At 41.2% G+C, this 20,500-nt stretch overlaps 2 protein-coding genes across 2 annotated transcripts; one reads left to right on the top strand and one right to left on the bottom strand.

Annotated features, from left to right (window-relative positions):
• Positions 1 to 5,829: 5,829 nt before the first annotated feature.
• Positions 5,830 to 14,831, bottom strand: ppil4 (peptidylprolyl isomerase (cyclophilin)-like 4). The gene is made up of 13 exons (XM_055044563.1): positions 14,710 to 14,831; positions 14,345 to 14,412; positions 13,771 to 13,835; positions 13,576 to 13,693; positions 13,313 to 13,455; positions 12,804 to 12,900; positions 12,578 to 12,694; positions 12,383 to 12,507; positions 12,182 to 12,248; positions 10,377 to 10,488; positions 9,245 to 9,341; positions 9,002 to 9,128; positions 5,830 to 6,618 (listed from the first exon to the last, which is right to left on the bottom strand). The coding sequence occupies exons 1-13, from the start codon at positions 14,777 to 14,779 to the stop codon at positions 6,388 to 6,390; spliced, it is 1,437 nt and encodes a 478-aa protein (XP_054900538.1). The 5' UTR covers positions 14,780 to 14,831; the 3' UTR covers positions 5,830 to 6,387.
• Positions 14,827 to 20,138, top strand: ginm1 (glycoprotein integral membrane 1). Its single transcript, XM_055044577.1, has 8 exons — positions 14,827 to 14,973; positions 15,098 to 15,169; positions 15,280 to 15,379; positions 16,091 to 16,245; positions 16,363 to 16,522; positions 16,784 to 17,019; positions 17,267 to 17,430; positions 18,267 to 20,138. Exons 1-8 carry the CDS (start codon positions 14,902 to 14,904, stop codon positions 18,388 to 18,390), a joined length of 1,083 nt encoding a protein of 360 aa, XP_054900552.1. The 5' UTR covers positions 14,827 to 14,901; the 3' UTR covers positions 18,391 to 20,138.
• The last annotated feature ends 362 nt before the right edge of the window (positions 20,139 to 20,500 follow it).

Below are 20,500 nucleotides of genomic sequence, written 5' to 3'. Positions count from 1 at the left end.
GCATGTGTACATAAAAAGTCACATAGTTAGAGAATCTGTTCTAATCCCAGAGTGACGACATCGCAGTAAATCTCATACTAAGAAACACGAGCGGTCATGCTTTCTAAGGGTGACACAGCATTTTGTTGATCCCAAGCAGGAAGTTTGGTAATTGTTGGATGGAGAAAATCAACCAGTTGTACGCTCATTTTCTTTTAATAGATAGATTCATGTTTCATCTGACAATAAAAGAGCTGAAGATGTCTGATGTAAAGAGGTCAGCTGGAGTGAAACTCCTGACATCTTTTCCATGTTTGTTTTTAAAGCAAACTGCTCAAACCAGGAAGTTAAGGGAATTTTTGATGATATTCCAGCTGTGGATCATGGCACATACAGACAGACATACAGACAGTGCAGAAGTAAAACTGCCTGCGTTGACATTCTGGTCCTATATGACGACTTTACTTGTTACAGATTTTGCTGCATCATGGATCTTTGAATCATTTGAACTGATCTACTTTCTGTCAGGTCGACTTGATAAAACCTGAAGTTACTGTTGAAGGTCAGACTAGAGGATTCACTGCTCTGCTTGTATCAGCAAGACATTTGACTTGCTGACAGGAGACAGGAAAATGACTGCAGGCCTTTCAGGAGGACAAAAATAGGAGTCAACGTTTCTAATTTAGTCTTGTGGAAGAACTTTAGTGGTAATATTGGCAATAACTGTAGCTAAACACAGCTACAGGCTAAACTGTAGTTGTGTTTAGGCAGGGAGTGGTTACTGGACTTCAGGTGTGTCAGTACCAAACACAGAGTGGTTGTGCAGGTCGGGAACCTCGGGGTCTTTGTTTTGTATAGATGATCTGGCTGTTTTGGCCATTTAGGGCGTTTTCACATCTGGCAGTCTGGTTGGATTGGGGACCAAAACTGCAACATGTGTTACATTTTCAGCTGCTGCAGTTTGATTTCACACTGAACTGTGTCACACAACTGAATTATCAAAGTAATTAAAAAATGTGTGGTGGTGCTGCACCAACACCTGCTGAAGGAAACGACATGAAAACCTCAGAAGAAGAAGAACTTTCTTCTTCACAAAACGTAAACAAAAACAGAGGCACATGAGAGCTTTGCAGCTTAGGATTTTATTCTGAATAATAATCAATAAAAGTTATTAATAAAAATAATAAACTTTTGTCTGAATGAGTCAATTCTTCCACCATTCCTAGACACGTACATTTGTGTGTAGGAATGGTGCACACCATTCCTAGATTACATAATTTACACATTAAGCAGTACATAGTAAGCCCAACAGAATAAACCTTCATAGAGGCAAATAAGGTGATGAACAAAGAAATCTGGAATGATGTACACAACTAACATGTTTCACAACCCAGCATTGCATTCTGGGTTGTGTCTACCCAGAATGCAATGCTTTATAGTTCACTTCCTGCTTTTAGAGCGGGCTTGAGTCTCTTTGGCGTCCACATCTGCATTGGAACTGCGCCAGAGTCACTCAGCTGAACAGAGTTTGCTTATTTGGTCTGGATCAGCATTTGATTTCACATTCACACCTCACCAAACAAACCGGACTTTCTATACAAACGGATTGGAGTCGGAGCAACGCGGCTGGTTTGACTGCATCCTTAGAGACATGACCTTCAGCGGACATCTCCATGTGACCAACAGGCTTCTGTGCCTCGTCTACCATGATAACAGCATCTCTCTGGTCTCTGAGATAAAGAAACCTGAGCCAAAAAAAGATTTCAGTTCACTCAGTGTCTACATCCAAACCTTCACCTATTGTGACAAGATCCCAAGTTCTAGTAGCTGAGCGGAGTTTCCTCTTCTTTTTCACAGGTTTTATGTTTTGACCAGTAACGTTCCAGAGCTTTACTGATGACTCGGAGATATTGCTGAAGAACCTGGTCTGAAAAATTCTTCAGACCTGTGGAGGGAGTCCAGGGTCAGTGAAGGAGACGCGTCTTCATTACAGACCAACACAATCTGGAATGAACTGGGATGAAAGGAAAACAGAGCAACAAGACAAACCAACAGGATCTCACTACAACATGAATGATCCTCAACAGTAAAGAACAAATCAGTCCCAGGCTGCTGGACCACTGTGTGAAATCCAAATGAACTGGCTAATGACAGAGTAATGATGACACATTCGTTATTTAATAAGAAGTGTGTTTAATACCTGTCTGAAGATTATTTTCGAAAGGTGCTTTTGAACCTGACAAATGAGACTCACCTGGATTCTCCTCGAATATGACTAATGAACATGTATGTGTAACGTAGTGAAAATAAAAAATAACGATGGGTTGTGGAAATGCAAATGTGGTGAAATTATTTTCTTGACTCTTGTGGCTGAAAGGTGTTCATTATGTTCATCAGACAGACAGCCTGGAGAGAAACTGCCTCTGTCTCTGGTTTTTACAGATAATCCACTGAACTTCACAAATGTTGGAGAAACCTTTGAGTTTCTTGTTGAAACCATTCAGGAAGCCTGAATATTTACTGCACAAAGAGCCACAGAGCAACCCACTCACCCACTGGCTCCTAATGACTAGTGGCAGCAACAATTAGCAAATGCCTGGTGAAGTCATGAGGCAAGACAAGGCAACTTTATAACACCTTTCAGACAAGTCAAGATTGTACAAAAAAGTTCAAAACAACATGCAACAAAAAGATTCAAGAAAAACATCAAGCAGGTTAAAAATAGACAAATAAATATAAAACTGATATTTAATATATACTCTGTGATATACACTGATATCTGTAAAAGGTTTCATTGGGTGATACATTCTCTGGTGTCTTACATTAGCCTACTTGAAACACTTCAGTAGAAGCAGGATCAGATCAGCTGCTCACTTCAGATTCAGATTCACCTCAGTTAGGTTTTAAACTGGTTGCAGACAATGTGGAACAAACTACACTTTTAAAGAAATACCCAAACTCATCTCCACCAGAATATTTCAACAAGTCTGCGTCTGGAGGTTTTATATTAGATCTGTGGTGGTGGAAACCTGAGCCAAAAAAAGATTTCAGTTCACTCAGTGTCTACATCCAAACCTTCACCTATTGTGACAAGATCCCAAGTTGCTCTGAAAACATTGAAGCTGTGAGGGATTGACTGTGTGTGTGTGTGTGTGTGTGTGTGTGTGTGTGTGTGTGTGTGTGTGTGTGTGTGTGTGTGTGTGTGTGTGTGTGTGTGTACAGAGTGTGTAGTGAGGGTAATTTCCCCACATGTTTAGTCACAGATTTCCACCTTGTTTTGTTCAGGCCTGCAGCTCTGTGGCCTGGGTGTGTTTCCAGGCAGAACCTGCTTTTATTTGACAAGAAACACACTCTGCTGACGTGGAGCAGGAGGACATGCACAGCTCAGTGTTGCTGCTGATCGACTCTCAGGTCTTCAGTGTGGATGGAGCGACTCGCAGGAGTAGCTTTGGATAATATGCGTATTGTACTAAAAGATATTAGAAAATGAACTTCTTGGCACAGGATCACACAAACTGGGTCCAGTGAATTAATTGCATAATTTCACCTTTATTACTTCATTGTACATACTTTGTAATTAGAGCATATCTTCAAACTTTGACTCAAGGTTTTGCAATTCACCTTGAGTCATCACAGTGTTGTTAGAAATCTCTGTTCCCATTCATTCAGGCAGATAAAAATACTCAAAAATGTTTAACATTTATTCTAAAATGGTTTAGAATAAAGCATATTGATGAGTTAGAATGACCTAGTCAAAGTTCTGATCTAAATCAAACTGATAATCTGTGGAAAGTCTAATATTGATTTGTATTCATACAAAATAACATTTCATTTTGTCTGTTATCTATCTTTAAGTAGTAAAAACAAAGTTAAAAATATATATTTGTTTGTGAGTTTCAGTGATGTTTTAAATAAAGTTATTCCACAACAGAACCAAATAATTTCCAGAGGAAGAGAAGAAAAGTTCATCCTGTCTTCCTCCGGTGGGTTAATGATTAACTTAAACATATGTGATCTCGTTAAAATGAGGAATCTGGATTGACTGAGGTGTGAGAAACAGGAACGCTTTGTTTCTGTTCCTTCTCATAAAAATACAGCAGTAAGACGAAAGATGTCAGAGCAAATCTTTACACATAAATGTGACTGAAGGTTTGTTCAGTCCTGAATACTCAGATTCTGATCCTGCTTGTTTTATGTGTACAATGAGGCCCGATCTGTGTGTGTGTGTGTGCGCATTTGGATCTTTGCAGAAGTTTCAGACATAAAAAAATAAACCATGCAAGCAGCCTGCAGCCTGCAGCCTGCAGCCTTCAGGCAGCGTAGGCAGCCGGGGATGACTCTGGCAGTGGTTCCACCCGGGGGCGTAAAGCAGTGCAACCCATTTTTTCCACTCTGATCGGTACCAGAACCTTTCGCTTTTCTAGGTTAATCCTCAGCGCACTTATTTTGGTTCTCCCCTGCAGATCTGTTTCCACTACTCCTCTCCGCCTACAGGACTGGATCTTATTTTGGGGAAACCAAAAACACTGTGTGGTGACTTCTGCGAAAGATGCAAACCAAACAGGAGAGGCAAGTTCAACTCTGGCAGGTAAAAGTTCAAGGACAAAGATCCAAATTCTGCTGGTTCAACTGTTTTCTTACAGCTTCTGTGTTCAAGGATGAAATATAAGGAAGTAAACAGATATGTAGATTCTTCTACATGTCAGGATGCCAGAAACAAACAGATTTCATATCGTTGAAAGGTTTTTATTAGCCTATCATATTTATGTAAACAGCCAACATTTCCAAAGTTGAAGGATTCCAGTTGCTGGTTAAACCCTGACTGATGAAGAGCCATTGATCAGATTGTTGGCTTCTGTTTCAGGTTCTCAGCCTGCAGAGGTTCAGATCTGGGATTTGTCCTGCTCTCCAGTTTTCTCTGAGCTGGGAAATTCTGACTTCCCAGTCAGAAGAATGAACTGGAACACCGTCCAAAATCCAACTACCTCCAGGATGGACTTGCAAGGTTCATTTTGCATTTCAATATGGCCGCTCCTCGCACCAACAGCAGTAAACATGAAACATGTTTATTTTACAAGAGTGCGTATAAAATCAATGTTGCAGCATCTGTTCAGTGACTGGATGGGCTCAGAGTCTCCAGGTGACATTGGAATTCAGAGTGGTGTATGATCTGTGTAGTTATGGTAACTAATCTCATTTCCTGTTATAATCTGAGCCAGTGGAAGCCTGTAGATATTTAGCAGGCTGGGGCTCTGGGATTGAACCTTGGGGATCCACGTGACCTCTGTCCGGTTCTTTACAACCGATTATAACCAGCTGAGTTTTGAACCAGAGTCCGACTAAGTCTTCAGCGCAGCATTCAGTACCGTTTTACTGAAAGGACTAAAGTCCAACAGAATCAGCGCACAACTTATGGTGATAACCATGGAAACCAGACAGAAACCTGTCGGTCATCTGTAATGGCTGAAGGTTGGCCTGGACTCTGCAGCAGTGATTTATTGTTCTTTCATCAGTGGTGTAATAAAAGCCAAACACCTGATGAGAGCAATAAGTTCAAACAATATGGAGAATCACAGTTTTGTCATGATTTATTGTTTTCAACAAGGGCCCGATTGGTTTGAATAACTTTGTATTTTCAATAAATAAAATTATTTGTATTTTCCCAGACCAACGTTAACCTTTGCTGGATGATCTGAAATATTAAAGTGTGAGAGTTTTCACAGCACCAGTTAAAAAAATTCAGCTTGTTTACAATGACACAACAAAATGCAAACAAATCACCTCTACTGGTTAATTTCCTCAATCAACAGTTAGAAAGATTATAAACTATAAAAGGAGAGATGGAAAGTGTGCTGGTTAGAAAAATATTTTATTATCCTTGGCATTAAATTAAAAAAAAAAAATAATATTTTCAGCTGATTTCAGATTCATTTGCTGAAGTTCAATCTTTGTATCTGGAAGTTTGTCAAACTTCCAGATGAAGAAGTGCAGCTCTGAGTTTCAGCGTGACTCTGCAGACGGAGGCATGAGCTCTGACAGGTGGGTGGAGGGAGACACCAGTGGTTTCCCTCAGCAGCGTGGGGGCAGAGGGAACCCACCCACCTACTTTCCATACAGACATTTCTAAAATACAACCCCCCCCCCAGCAGTGGGACCTTGTGCAGCTTTTGTTCTAAATGAGGCGGTCACAAGCGGAAGATGCAGAAGAAGTAAACAACACGGCGAAGAGGAAGTCTGTCATGGTTACAAAATAACAAAAAAAGTAGAACTGATAAGACAATTTCCATGTCACTTTCTACGCACTGCTTTTGGTTTATTTATATAGAAATTGTACAATTGATGTCATTTTCGCTTTTAGTTGGGTGACTTAAACAAAGGTTGTAATTAAAATAATACCAGCCGGTTCCATCATCTGAACCTGCTCCTGTTTTTATCCTTGGACTTCCTGGGCGAGCGGCTGCGGCTGCAGCTGCGGCTGCAGCTGCGGCTGCGGCTGCGCTCTCTGTGACCTTTGTCCCGGCTCTCCTTCCCGTGTTTGAGTCGGGACTTGCCGTGTTTGTGCTCTCTGTCTCTGGAGCGCGACCGAGAGCCCGAGCGCTGGCGGACAGACTTTCGGTCACGTCTGCTCTCCTCGTTGTCCTGGAAACAAGAGCAGAGTGAGGACGGTGAGAATCGAGGAGAAGACGGACGAGATCTGAAGTCCAGTTAGGAGGAACCAGGAGGACGTTTACTCCTTTGATCAAGTTTGAACTTCAAGGAAAGACTTTTTGTCCAGTTAGAGATGAACCGATCCACTTTTTCACTTCTGATACCGATACCAATATCTGAGGTTTAGTATTGGCCGATACTGAACAGATACAAAAAACAGCAGAAGTGACTTAAAATGTTTGTTTTTTAACAATATACTGAATTACTCATTTATTTGCTAACTGCACCAGTACAGCACATTACATACACCAACAGCTTCACTCGTTAGCTCAAACATGTAAAAACAAAACAACAAAAATTTAGTCTAGTGGAGCCGTATCGGGGGAAAAGCTATGACAATTCCAAGGGCCCCTGACCGACAGGGGGCCCTGCGCAATGTATTTATTTCATGGAAATAAAAAAATTGAGGCCCTGTCAATTACAAAATTAATCATATTGTGTTTTCTAAAATAGTTTCTAGCAGTAAAAATCAAATGTAAATATTGTCCTGTTTATCAGTATTGGACCAAACAAAGGCAGGCAGCTGAAAGCCTTTAAAATTGTGATGCTTTTGATAGGTGAGATAGACTCAAGAAATTGTAACAGCAGCTGCTTGAGGGGGGCCAATTTCATTTTTTGTCCGGGGGCCCAAGATTCCTGGCAGCACCCCTGATTTAGTCAGTGAGTGAATAAATAATAAAAGAGTGAGAGAAAGAGAGAGGAAGAGAGAGAAGCTCAGGCTTCTTGGAAGAGGAATGAGACAAAGTTATCGGTGATAAAGTTATTAAAGGAACAAGGAAGTAATCCACAGGAGAACTTTAGCATTTCTAACTGCTGATATCTTTCCTGGCAGACCTGAGGTTGTTTTGCCGACAGGTAACCAGCCTCAGGTCTGATTCTTCATCCATCAGCCTTCATTCCAAAAGTTCATCAGTATTCCTGTCAGACATCTTCTGCATTTTTGCATATCGCTGAGATATGACACCAAAATGTCCTGCAATGCTACCTCCTACCAGACTGGAGAATAGTCTGTGTTGCCATTCACTGTAACATGGTGCTGACCAGGAAGTCCTCAGTGTCAAAGGTCAACAATAACTCCAGAGCTGCATGTTCAGACTAGAGGAACAGTAAATGTGCTGGTGATTCTCAGTCGCTCCACGTGAAACTGTCGAAAAATAAAACTAACATGTGGCATCTCATTCTGCTGACTGTGCATCGCCTGAAAACAGCTAAAACAAACGATACGGTCATTTATCAACATGATAATAAAATCAATATACTAATAAAATCCTGGGATCATGACATCATGATCTAACTCTGATGAGTAATAGAAATAAAAAAAATACATCCTTCACCTCAAATTACACAGACCATAATAAACATCTGTTTCTTATCGGGTCTTAAAAGGATTCCAGTAATAAAAACAACAACACACACACACATAGGATGGAGAAATAAAGCAAACATAGCAGAAGCAGAGAGAGAGAGACAGGGAAAAACCATAAAGCATGGTAGTGACAGGCTGGTGATGTGGGTCTGACTCCTTCTGAAGAAAAACATTTAGAACAGGAAGGAGACTCAGATTCCTAAAGTAGAATCTCTACAAACATCTTCCTCTCTGAGAAGGAACCAGAGGAAGCTTCTCTTCTTTTATTTTACATTCATTTGTTTTCCTCTCATCCTGCTACACGCTCCCTTATGCTAAAGTGTCTTAAGTTCTGTTATGAGGACAAATGCAACAATCCTATGTGGCGGACCAACATGAGGCTTTAGGGTTCTGAAGATAAACATTTTGATTCATCTTTGTCTCAGTAAATTTCAACTCATGATGCTGAATAAAAAACAAAACTCCACGTTTTCAAGACATTTGAAAATAAGATTAAATGCAGTTACTGTGTGCAGCTTAGTGACATAATTCACAGCTATAAGTCAGGCGTCCTGAAGACGTTTCAAATGGGAATGTTTTCCAACAACAGTATTTGTGTTTGTGGCGTTTGAAACCCTGTGCAGTTAGAGGGAAAAACGAGTAGTTAGTCTTTTTTTTTTAAGCATTTGTATACTTATCGCAGTAGTACCACAAAATAATACTGAATTCTAAATCCATATTGCAGTCATTGCCTCTACAGAAGGAAGGACAGCTGATCATTTCAACCGTGGTGCAGAAAACAGGTCTGATCTATGTGGGTGCTCCGGTACAGCGGGCGCCAAACAAAGATACGGAAAAAGTTATTTCTAGTCAGCATTTTCTGTATTCCATAATACAGAAAATGTATAATAATAATATAAACACTGAAAACGTAATACAACCTGTGAGCTTCCAGCTTAAAGAACTGACCTTGTGCTTTTTGGATTTCCTGTTATCCTCGTCATCTGAATGATGATGGTGTTTCTTGTGTTTCTTCTCAGGGTGCCGATGGCTCGTCGCCTCCTCCTCATCCTCGATTAGCAGGTCATACTTGGAGCTGTTTAGAAGGTTACGGAAATCTCAGAAGTAGAAAGGCAGTGGGGACGGAGACGAATCGGAAGAATATCAACAGATAAATAAAAGATTCCCAGGCATGTGAACACAGAAGGATACTCTTGTTTGGGCTTCACTTGATCCTTCAGAGCCAGCTTGGAACGGCTCTCCAAGTCCTTCTCGTAAGCCTTGAAGTCATCTTTAGTGTATTTCCCACCTAGGACACACACAGAGCTTTTCACTTAAAGGAGCAGTGCAGACTTTTAGATGTGAGGTTCTGCTAAAGGTTTAGAAACAGCTAAAATCTTATCTGAGTTGATCTTCATGTTGGCATAAATCCAGACTAGTAACAGCTAGTCTGACCTAAAGGAGACTTTCATGAAAGCTGAAGTTATCCTTATTGTTTATTGGCTGTTTATCTACAGAGAAGCCTGTGATTGCATCTCTAGGACACAGACATAGGAGGCTGTGCACCACTAACGAACAATGAGAACAGAGCACCTAAAGCATTTTATGGATTTTTTCCCTCTACTTATTTTTCTTAAGTTTTTGTTTCTTTCTTAACTGGAAATGCTTCACATTCACATGTCTGATCTTCAGCATGAGCTTCACACAGGAAGATCTACGGAGGTACACGCCTCCTACCTCCACTTCCTGCGTAAACAATCATGGACCTCTGTGTGCGTAAGCAGACCGTGTGACCCTGATGATGGTTTGGATTGGATGTTCACGCAATTTATATTCATGATTCTTAAAGGGCAAGAAGGGTTGCATCTTTACGTTTCTGCACAAATTGTGACATTTTTATCACAATTTTGCAGATATATAGCTTTTCTAAGCTTGTCAGTGGTGGCGTTATGTTTTCGCTGGGGGTCATTACTCTGGTGTTGTTTTAGGTCAGCAGAGGTTTGCTTTGATCCTGGCTTCTTTCTGACTAGCTCTTAGCTTTAGCCTCTGGGACCAGCTAGTCTAAATTTATGAGAAATGCAGAGCAGATATGAACTTAAAAGAAATTCATTTCAAAAACACAGAGCTATCCCTGTAACATAAAAGAAACAATATGAAACGGAGGAACATTGCTGTCGCTCCCACAAACTAAGTGGAACATATTATCTAACCTTTTAGTACGTTTTTCTATTACGTTACATTGTTTTATTTTATTGTATTGTTGAGTACATGAAAAGGCGCTATGTGAAAAAATGGATTATTACTATTGTTATTAAAAGTCCAGCCTCGGGACCAACATGGCTACCTTTCCCTTTCCATTTGATCTTTGCGACCGACTGGCTGAAGTCCACATGGATCCGTCGGTCATCAATCAGCACGTTGTCCATTTTGAAGTAAGCCTTCTCACAGTCTTCTTGCTGTCAAGAGAACAGGTTTATATATTGTAAAGTTCAATGTAAAAAAACAATGTGATCAAAAACTCAGCTCTAATTTGACCAATAACAGCAGACCTCACACGAACTACCCGCCCTATGCACCTGCTGAATGGACACTGACTGTTCTCTCCAAATGTTCCAGATATTAAATGACACGCAAGCTCTTAAATGTCTTCACACAAAAGCTAAAGGAAAGCCAAAAGCTGATTTAACTAGATGCCCATATGAGGAGGAATATGATACCAGCTGCCAAGTTCAGGAACCCGGAATAAAAACATGGATTTCATGTGGAAGCAGGAACTTTCTGCTCCGTTTTAATGTGCTGTGGAAAACCCCCAGCTCCTCTCTTATCTTTCATTTTCAAGGAGTCAGCTTTTTCTGGCTTCTTTACAAGAACCGTTTGGTGCGCTGCACACCACTGGCTAAGCATGAAAGGCAACATCAACCTAAAAATGTAGCATCCTCTACTGGTTGCACAATGCATTGCACTTCAGCTCCTTCAGAGCCTTGATCCTGTTTGTGATTTGCAATGAAATTCCTGCAGCCCCGTTATTCACCCAGATGAAAAGTTCACACAGTTCACATCTGAAAAACAAACCATGCAAATATGATCTCCCCTATTATCTTACATATCTGACCTAACCAACAGTGTAGGACAGGTTTTATGCTTCCAACTTATTGGCTCTTATTTCTCCACTGCAGCGGCTCTGAAGCACAGCAGTGACAGTAAGCCTTTATGTGAGACCTCCTTTATCTGCTTCACTTTCCCTCCTCTGTCATAATGACTCCAACAATCTGATGGGATCAAAATCAACATGTTGTAAACAGAGCAAACTGAGTTTATGACTGATTTCCAGACTTTGCATCCTGCAGGGTTTTTCCACCTGCTGTTATTTCCCTTATAAAAACTGGAGTATATATTTATATATTATACACACAAGATGTTATCAGTTTGTGTTTCTTCATGTGCAAAAGGCACGTGAAGAAAAAGCAGTATTATGTTTTTGTTTTCTTTTTGTAATGTTATTAATTTACCAAAATAATGTGAATCTGAAATGTGCAAACTGTTGTCAGCAGTGTTTTTTGAAATGCAGGTTTTTCAATAATATCAAAGGACAGTATCTTTCTAAAGATGAAGCAAACTACAGAAAGAAGCCTGTGAATGAAAATTATTGCACTCATTTTCAATTATCATGTCATTTATTGCTAATTTAAGACTGAAAAAAACAATAAATATCGGAAGACCCTGCTGGCTTTGACAGTTTGGCAAGAGAAGTGAGACGGTGGCAAAACAAACATCCTGTAACTGGATGCAATTTGCATTTACGCAAAAAAAAAAAGAAAAGAAATAGCCAGCTGGCTGGGGCATGTTAGCAGTGAGTTAGCCTCAACCGCTTCAAGTCACAGAACACAACACAGATGTCTGAGCACAACTCAAATTTTTGCCTGCAAGAAAAAAAAATCCAAGAGATTTTAGGGCTGTGCTGACATGCTACTGAAAGAAAGGATGGACAGAACAGATGGATGGATGAATGGACAGATTTTTAGTATGGTACCACCCCTCAGAGCCACTGAACATCACAGGTCTTAGGTCAGGGCTGCTTACAGTGACAAAAGGAGGTCATACTTATTGTAAAAGGCTCTATTATTGGTGTATAGAGATGATGCTGCTCACCTTCTCAAACTCAATGAAAGCGTAGCAGAGGGAATCTCCCGTTTTAAAGTCTCTGATGATCTCACAACTACATAGAAAGGAAAAGACAAAAACAATTGTTCTGGTAACGTAAAAAACAAACAAACAATGACTACAAAATGTTCAGGCAAAAATCTATAAAAAATAAACAAAGATGTATCTGACAAAAGTAAGAATCCTGACCTTTTTATGGAGCCAAAACGTGAAAAGATGATCTCCAGGTCCTCGTCTGTGGTGACTGGGTTGAGTTTGCACACAAACAAAACGTTCTCAGGAGGCTTCACGTCTGCGTCCGGGAGGTCCCCAACCTGCAGGGACACTCAGTGTGTCTTCATTGTGTCCCCCAACCAGAGGACTGAGAGCAGACGTGTGTCTCACCATCTCCAGCAGGATGGCCTGAGTCTTGGCTTCCTTCTCCCTCAGCCTCTCCTCCAACTCCTCGGCTCCTTTCCCGTCCGCATCGTCGATCACTTCGTCCGCTCCGATTCGACCGCTCTGCAAATACAAACGCTGATTCACCCAAACTACTCAAAGCATCTACGTCTGCCTGAGCGTCTCTGAGCCGCCCCGTCGCTCTGGTGACAATGAGCGCGGCTGCTCTCACATCCAGCTGCTCCTTGGTGGGCTCAGGCGATCGATCGGGAATCGGCAGATCAGCAGGGTCGTCGAACGGATCGTCCAGCACCACGGTGTGGTTTATCCTGCAGCAACACAACAGCAACGTCTCATGATCAAACCGTAAAAATAAAACAAATCAGGATAATAAAGTAAGAAAAACATTTGACCAGGCTGTAAGGGTTAGAAATCTGCTGATGGAACTAATAAATTAAGGAAGTAATGATTGAAATAAGTTCATATCTAAGATATTTGTACTAAGAACTGGACAAAAGATAGTTGGTAGGTGGAACATAAGTCAGATTCACAACAAATGTACTATCAATCCACCTTGCAAAAACAAAACATTTAAATTCATTCATACATATATTCCAACTGACCTTAGTTATCAAACAGTACAGTGAGCTAAATGAATTTTAAAAAGAAATCTAAAAAGCTCTTCTCTAAGGAAGCCCAGTAAATGTGTAAGTGTGACATGAACTCAGGGTTCCCGTTTACCTGATGTCCTGAAACGGGACAAAATCCTTGTCCACAAAAACCTCGTTGATCTTGGTTAGGATGTCCAACCCTTCTGTGACCTCTCCAAACACGGTGTGGACTCCGTCCAGGTAGTCCAGGTTCTCCCCGGTTGTGATGAGGAACTAAGAAGAAACTAATTATTCCGGTTGCACATATGATGGGTGCATTTACGTGTTTTTTTACATTCCTGTCCTAAAAAAAGAAGAATATGTCAGGTTTCGAAAAGCTCTCTTCTCATTCACCTGAGAGCCGTGTTGGTCATTTCCGTTGTTCACCATGGAAACCGTCCCCTTCTTCTTGTGCTTGATGCGCGGTGCTTTCTCAGCGTCAAAGAAGCGTGCCTGGTCTCCGTACAGCTTGCTGTGGATCCGGAGAACAGACAGGTTTTCAGCGCGCCGCCCGATTCCCAAACAACTGAAACCGTATTACTGACTGACCAGAAGACAGATTCTCCTCCCCGGCCAGTTCCAGTAGGATCTCCAGTCTGCACGATGAAGTCCCTCTGAGAAAAACACACCAATATATCACACACTTCATCAGCAAACATGAATGTAGAATAACACTTCAAATATTTCTGGTTTTTATGGGACTTTTTTTTTTTTAAACTTGCTCCAAATGTTACGCAAAGTTAGTAGCAATCTCAGTCCAGTAGACAGAATTTTAGACAGACTAAGGAATTTTGAAACAGGTAAGTAAGTGTATGACTTTGACATGAAATTAATTATTACCATTTAAGATTTCGAGTAGCCAGAATGTTCTGCTTTTAGATTAAATTGTGATGAAAAATGTATGTGATGTCTGTTTTACTTTGGTTAATCTGCTATACTGCGTTTGATAAAAGAATGAAACATTAAAATCCTTCCACAGCTGTGTGAATGTCAATGGTAGCTCTGAATGTAAGCTTGGCGTTTGGCGCCCTCCAGTGGAGGCTCGCTGAAACAGTACAGAGTGAGCAAAAATAAGAAGAAATTGATAGAGAAGACAGTTTGAAATAAGACAAGTTAGCATTACCTGCACATTGTGGATGAGGCAGTAATTGTAGTATTTTATTTTGCATAATTTCAGGAAATTTAGGGTGCCTGAAAGAGAGCACAAATATTTAGATGCACCATTGGTAACATAAAAAACATTTTGTATTTGGAAGTAAGATATGACCTAACGTGTTACAACTGCTGCAGTTGTAACACTGCAGTTCAATTAGAGTAATTCTGGAACAAGGTAAAACAAAAGCTGAATGAAACAGACAACAGACTAGCTAACCACCGAAGCTAACACCGCCATATTCTGTCCATAAGCTCTCTTATGTCACGTTCATAACTTGAACCAGATCATATGCTGACAAATAGTTCTGGGACACTGTAACATTGTAGTCTTACTTTTAGGTCTTTCCTCAGTGAACAAATCGATTACAATATCCCCCAGCGTTGTTTCAAGGAGCACCGCCATACTGACGTTTCCACTTCTCGCGAGAAAAACAACAGAACATTCCGTACGCCTGCGCAGTTCGTAGGTGTGCGCAACGGTTTTTCCCGACTCTTGTTTTTGATAGAAGAGGACTAAAAGCGGAGATGGCGAGTCCCACTGTTTGTTTAATTGTTCTTCTGTTTGTCGCCGAGTCGACGACAAAGCAACTAAACACGGTAAGGAAAAAAAAAGGTGTTTTGTTCGGTGTTAGCCTCGCTGTTAGTCTTTCCGTTAGAATGTGGCAGTGAGGCGTTCAGGTGTTTTCTGTTCTTATTTCTCACAGAGTTGTTTTCCTCGCAGGAAAATATCCTGATTAACGTAACAGCAGGAACCCTGACAGACACCGAGCTGCAGCAGTCCAACAGCTTACAGGTACATTCATGGCCACGCCGGGAACCATTCCCAAAATTCCCTCTTTCTGGGAAATCAGGAGGGAAGCTCATGACTCACTAATCAGTTTTTGTTGTTGTTGTTGTTTTCAGATAAATTTAAACATATCAGTGGGTGAAGAGCAGGTGCTGGTCAATGAGATCCCGGTGGAGCTTTCAGGTGTCACTCGGTTCAACTGCCAGGCTCTTCTCTGTGAGTCCCTTCACTGACAGCTAACTGAAGCTAAATGATCCGCCCTTTAGTTTTTTCTTCCTGTAATCTCTATAACTGGCTTCTTAATGGGCCATGTCTGTTTTTTTTTTACTCTTTCAGATAATATCTCTTTGGAAATCTTTTTTTTTTTTTTTTCCAGATGTTGCCACCTCTCTATAAACTTTAGCATCTCATCTACTGTCATATAAACAGATACAGTTGCAGGTATTCATCCCTGTTGGACGGCTTATTGCTTTCACAAATCAAACATGACCAACAGTTTTTAACTTGTTTGACCATAAGATGCAAAACAAAACAAAAGCAACTTTAATGTGATTGAGTGAACCGAGGAAAGCCCTTCCCTTCCACACGCAGCTCTGTCTGGTCTGTGTATGAAACTCCGACATGCTGGTGCAGATTTCAAACAAATCGACTTTCTTTTTGTGAGCTATTAATGACAAGATCCTGCTTTCTATATGTGTTGAATATTCATCTTGCTAAAAATCTTTTCATTAAAATAAAACTAATAAAGCAGCGGTAGAACTTCAGAGAGGAGACTCTCTTGTGCATCCTTGGAAATCTACTAACAGTGAAATCCTCCAGGAAGTATTCATAACACCAAACAAGAAATGTAAAACACTGTTTAACATTTTAAAACCAAGTATCTGGTTGATGTAAGAAGTGTGTCAATGTCTGCTCGGTGTCTTCCAGTGGACAACAGTAATGGGACCAGTGACTTTGACTCGGGGGACCTGGTGTCAGCCGTTACCCGGGTGATGGTGAGCCAGAACCGGCTGTACAGCGACTCAGACGAGGTGGTGGCCCTGCAGGTGTTCAGTGAAGTGATTGAGTTGGATGGAAAAGAGGTAAACTCTTCCTTCTACCTTTTCCACCCTGGGTGGAGCCAGCTGATTGGCTCCCAGATGAGGTTGAGGCGATTTTCTCCGACTGTGACCTCTGACCTTTCCTTTTGTGCCGTGAAGGTCCACCAACCTGACATGTGTGAGGTGAAAATCCTGCTGAGCCCAGAGTTCCAGAAGCTGGCCCAGTTCACCAACGTCTACCCCATCGGACACAGCGAGATCTTCAGGATCCCCAGAGAGAACGACGTGGTCGTCACGGATCCTCCCAACTTCAGAAGAGGTTTGTTTTCTAACCGAATGTCCACGAAGCTTTGTCTATTCTGCTAATGTCGAAACAAGACAAATTTGCAACTTTGGTATTTCCACTAAATAAGACATAAAATTAAAATCGCACGTGATCACACTAAAACAACCAATGAGTTTTTTTTAAGTTGCCATGTTTCCATTTTGTGAATTTAATTTCAGTTTGCTCCATTCTATGATTAATGGAAACGCAGCTCATGACTCCTCCTCCTGTTTTCATGTGTGACCCTGACCTCAGACGAGGAGCAGCTGGTGTCCCAGACCACCAGCCAGTACCCCCACACAGAGCGCCACTCTGACACCACGCAGGAGGAGGCGGCGGCTCCAGGGAAGCTTCCCGAAACGCCGCTGCGGATGGATCCCGACCTGCTGTCCGACGTCACGTACGGGGATGAGTTTGACGACCTGGAGCCGAGCCCGACGGGTCAGAATGAGATGAGCAGCCCACCCAAGGAAGTGACATCATCGTATTCGGTAAGTGAACCTGGAACGGCTAAGGACTGAGACGGGTCCAGGCTGGAGCTCAGTCAAAGTCCATCAAGTCACACTTGATGGACTTTGACTGACAGTCTGGCTTTGTGACTCTGCAGCATCTATTAAAAACGGCTCTAAGCTAACGGTTTGGACTGGTGCACCTTCAGTTTTCACTTTGTTTTAGAAGAGTCTGCGTTTAACCATCTCACCTGACCTCTGACCTCTGCTCTGCCCATCCTCTCCTCAGGTTATGTGTGAGTGGGTGGAGGAGGCCAGGGAGCGCCTGCGCCACTTCTGCTACGAGTCGCTGCCCCTCTTCTTCCTGGTCATGTGGGTGGTTGTGATCGGTGTGGCCGGATCGGCGTTCATCGTCAAGATCCTGGACTTGTTCTTCCCAGCCTGCGAACACAAGTGAGTCTCAAAGACAGCAAGATCTGATTTAGTTTGATTTGTTGACTGACATGCTGTTTAGTTTGTCATAATTAAGTCATCAGAACTATTTGACTTAGTCTAGTTTTAGTCGACCAACAAATAAAATTTATCTTCATACTTGTTTTCACTTGAATTATCATAAAATTTATCATATTTTTAACCACTTATGTCTAGGCCTGTCACATAACATATTTACTGGGTGATTAATTGTCCCAGAAGTTATTGCAATAAACAATAACTTTGTCAACAGCATAATAATGCAAGAACATATTCTCAAACATCAATAAACTTTGCATTCTACTGAATATTTAACACTGGAAGACATTTTAAATACCCAAAATAATCAAAAGAACAAAAAAAATTAGTAAGGTTTTCTAGAAATGATTTTTTCCTAAAAGCAAAAGTCTGGCTGAGGCCAAAACACCAGACTGGAGACTTTTATCATCCAGTTTTTAGTAGGAAGAGAGAAAAGAGAAAAAAATGCAAATGAAAATTATTGAACTTGTTTTAATTTATCATGCAATTAGTTGATCCATAGCTTACTGCAACAGGCTCAGTTATGGCATAATGTAATTGTCTGAATACTTTATGCATACAAAAACAGATTCAACTTTTTACAAACATCTTTATCTGAACAAAATGCTCTGTCTGAAAATGTTTTGCACTGTCAATAATTAATTGCATATTACATTCTTCACATAAAAAAATTTACTATAAATCTAAAATAAACACAGCATTTGTTATTAGCCACAATAACCAGAGATTCTGGAGAAAATGTTGATCTCCTCTAACGGCGTTCCTGATCCGTTCCACAGGCACATTTTCCAGATCAACCCGGCCACTCTGATGCCGGAGGAGGAGAAGGTCAACCTGCTGGAGAGCATGGAGGTGCAGGTGGAGGCAGAGGCGGAGGCAGCTGGGGAAGAGAAGCAGCCCTGAAGCGGCTCAGCCCGGCCCAGCTCCATAAAGCTCCTTTTCGTTCTGATTTCGTTTGGTTCTGTTCCCTGCTTCCATTCAGACCCGTGATCCACTCTTATGGTTTCACTTCAGTTAACTGTTCCGACACCTGATGAAAGCGCCAGTCCCCCACTTCAACCACCAAGCAGCGAGGGAGAGAGCGCACATCTCATCCTGCTGTCCAAACATGGGGGAGGAATCAACGTTCACTCAGAATATCGTTTCAAATATTTCACTGCTTTAAAAGGAAGCTCACCTGCTTCCTTATACAAAAGCTAGATGCCTGTTTGTTTGGTCTTTTAATGACAAACCTCGAGAATAAGAGTTTGTTTTTTCTTTAAATTAAACATTAGTTCAAGATGGTTTCCCTCTTCCCATGTTTGTCAGGTTAGCATATTTGTTCTGTAAACAAGGCAAACAGATCCTTTAAAGCCAGAGTTAAATCAGGCAAATTTAAAGCACAAATAAAATAAAAAAAAAAAAACAGCAATTATATGATACCAAAAATAATCTTTCTTTTTAAGCAAATAGCTGATGTGCAGCACTGTACCAACAGAAAAAAGACAGATGCACCTATCAGGCTTTTCCTGAGTCACCAGTTTTGGTCTGAACTGCTGATTCATTTCATTTTTCTAAATATTGTGACAAAAACAAGGGAGGGGAAAAACAGGTGTTGGAGGTTTTTCATAGTGACTTAGTTATGCATGTATGCAAAACAACATATTTGTCTCTAATTTTTATTGAGCTGAAAAAAATCCATGTGTAGACTGACAGTTGTGATGCATTTAAAAAAAAATCCTCATCAACTGGAAACTGATTGGTGCATCAGTAGAGGAGTGTTTATTTCCCAGCAGGCTGCTCTTCTGTCGCCCTTTAACTGAAACAACGCAGCACTTGGAGAACCTATGCAGATCATTTCCTCGGCATGTTTTATGTCACAATTTAGAAACATTTGAACTGAATGTCGTTAGAAAAGGAAGCGCCTCCCTGTCAAGCCTGCTGCACATCAGTGAGCTTGTCGATTGTTCTTCAGTGCCTCTGTGGGGCGGGATGGGGGTGTTACTTATGTACAGGGAGGGAGCAGCGCCTGTGTGGCACTGCAAGCACCACTTAGTGCTGCTTACGTTGAAGAATGTAAATGAAGTAGCTCATAATGTTCCTGCACGGTGGACACAAACAGAGCTGCTGTTTCCCAAACAGATGGAACCCTGTGGAAATGCTGACTCTGCACTTTGTTTTTTGTTTTTTTCTTCTTTTTTTTCTATTTGCCTGTAGAAACTGGACGGATGTGGCTGATCTCATCACGTTCTGTAATCTAGAGTGCCTCAGATCATCCATTTCTTCTGATCACTCGTTCGATCTGGCTGTTGTAAACTTCACTCTTGATTCTCGTCCCACTTTTTTAGAAGGAAGGTTTTTACTCCTGAGATCAGCTGAGATCAAGACTGGCCTGGAGTCAAACAGCAGAGTGCATGATGTCTGTTCATTAAAAAAAAAAAACATGCATGTCAGTCCGTTCTCAGCTGCATGATGACTCGATGCCACTGGAAGCAGCTGCAGCCCCACGCAGACTGTAGATCAGCTCTTATGGCAGGCAGCGAGCTTTATGAAGAATTGAACATATTTGAGCTTCGGCTTCTCTATGAATCCATGTGTTACATGTTTCCACTGCAAATGGATTGTTTTGAGGTTGGAATGTTAGCTTAATAAATGCTTTCCTTACAAACCAACATGTTCTGATGATCCTGTTATACTGAGAAATCCCTTTACAGCTTCAATGTATCTTTAATATTTCTTCAAATTGTATCTGTCAGCACAGTGACAGTTTGTTGTGGCATCTGCTTTAAGCCAGATAAACAATAATCATCTCTGGCAGAAGGGCAAAATTTGTCAATGCAAGAACTACGGCATCACAACTGGGCCAAGAAGCTCAAAGACCAAATGTTCCCTTTGCTCTTTCCAAACCTAAACCAGGAAGTTAAGATAAATTGTAAATGGACTGAACTTATAGTGCTTTTTCAATTATTTTGACCTCTCAAAGTGCTTTACACTGACTAGAGTCACATTCAGATACAAACACACATTTCTACAC

Source organism: Poeciliopsis prolifica, unplaced genomic scaffold (assembly GCF_027474105.1).
Source record: "Poeciliopsis prolifica strain line A6 unplaced genomic scaffold, Auburn_PproV2 SCAFFOLD020, whole genome shotgun sequence".
NCBI classification, from domain to species: domain Eukaryota; kingdom Metazoa; phylum Chordata; class Actinopteri; order Cyprinodontiformes; family Poeciliidae; genus Poeciliopsis; species Poeciliopsis prolifica.
Note: the sequence above shows the minus strand (reverse complement) of the source record. Positions and strands in the feature narration are given on the sequence as shown.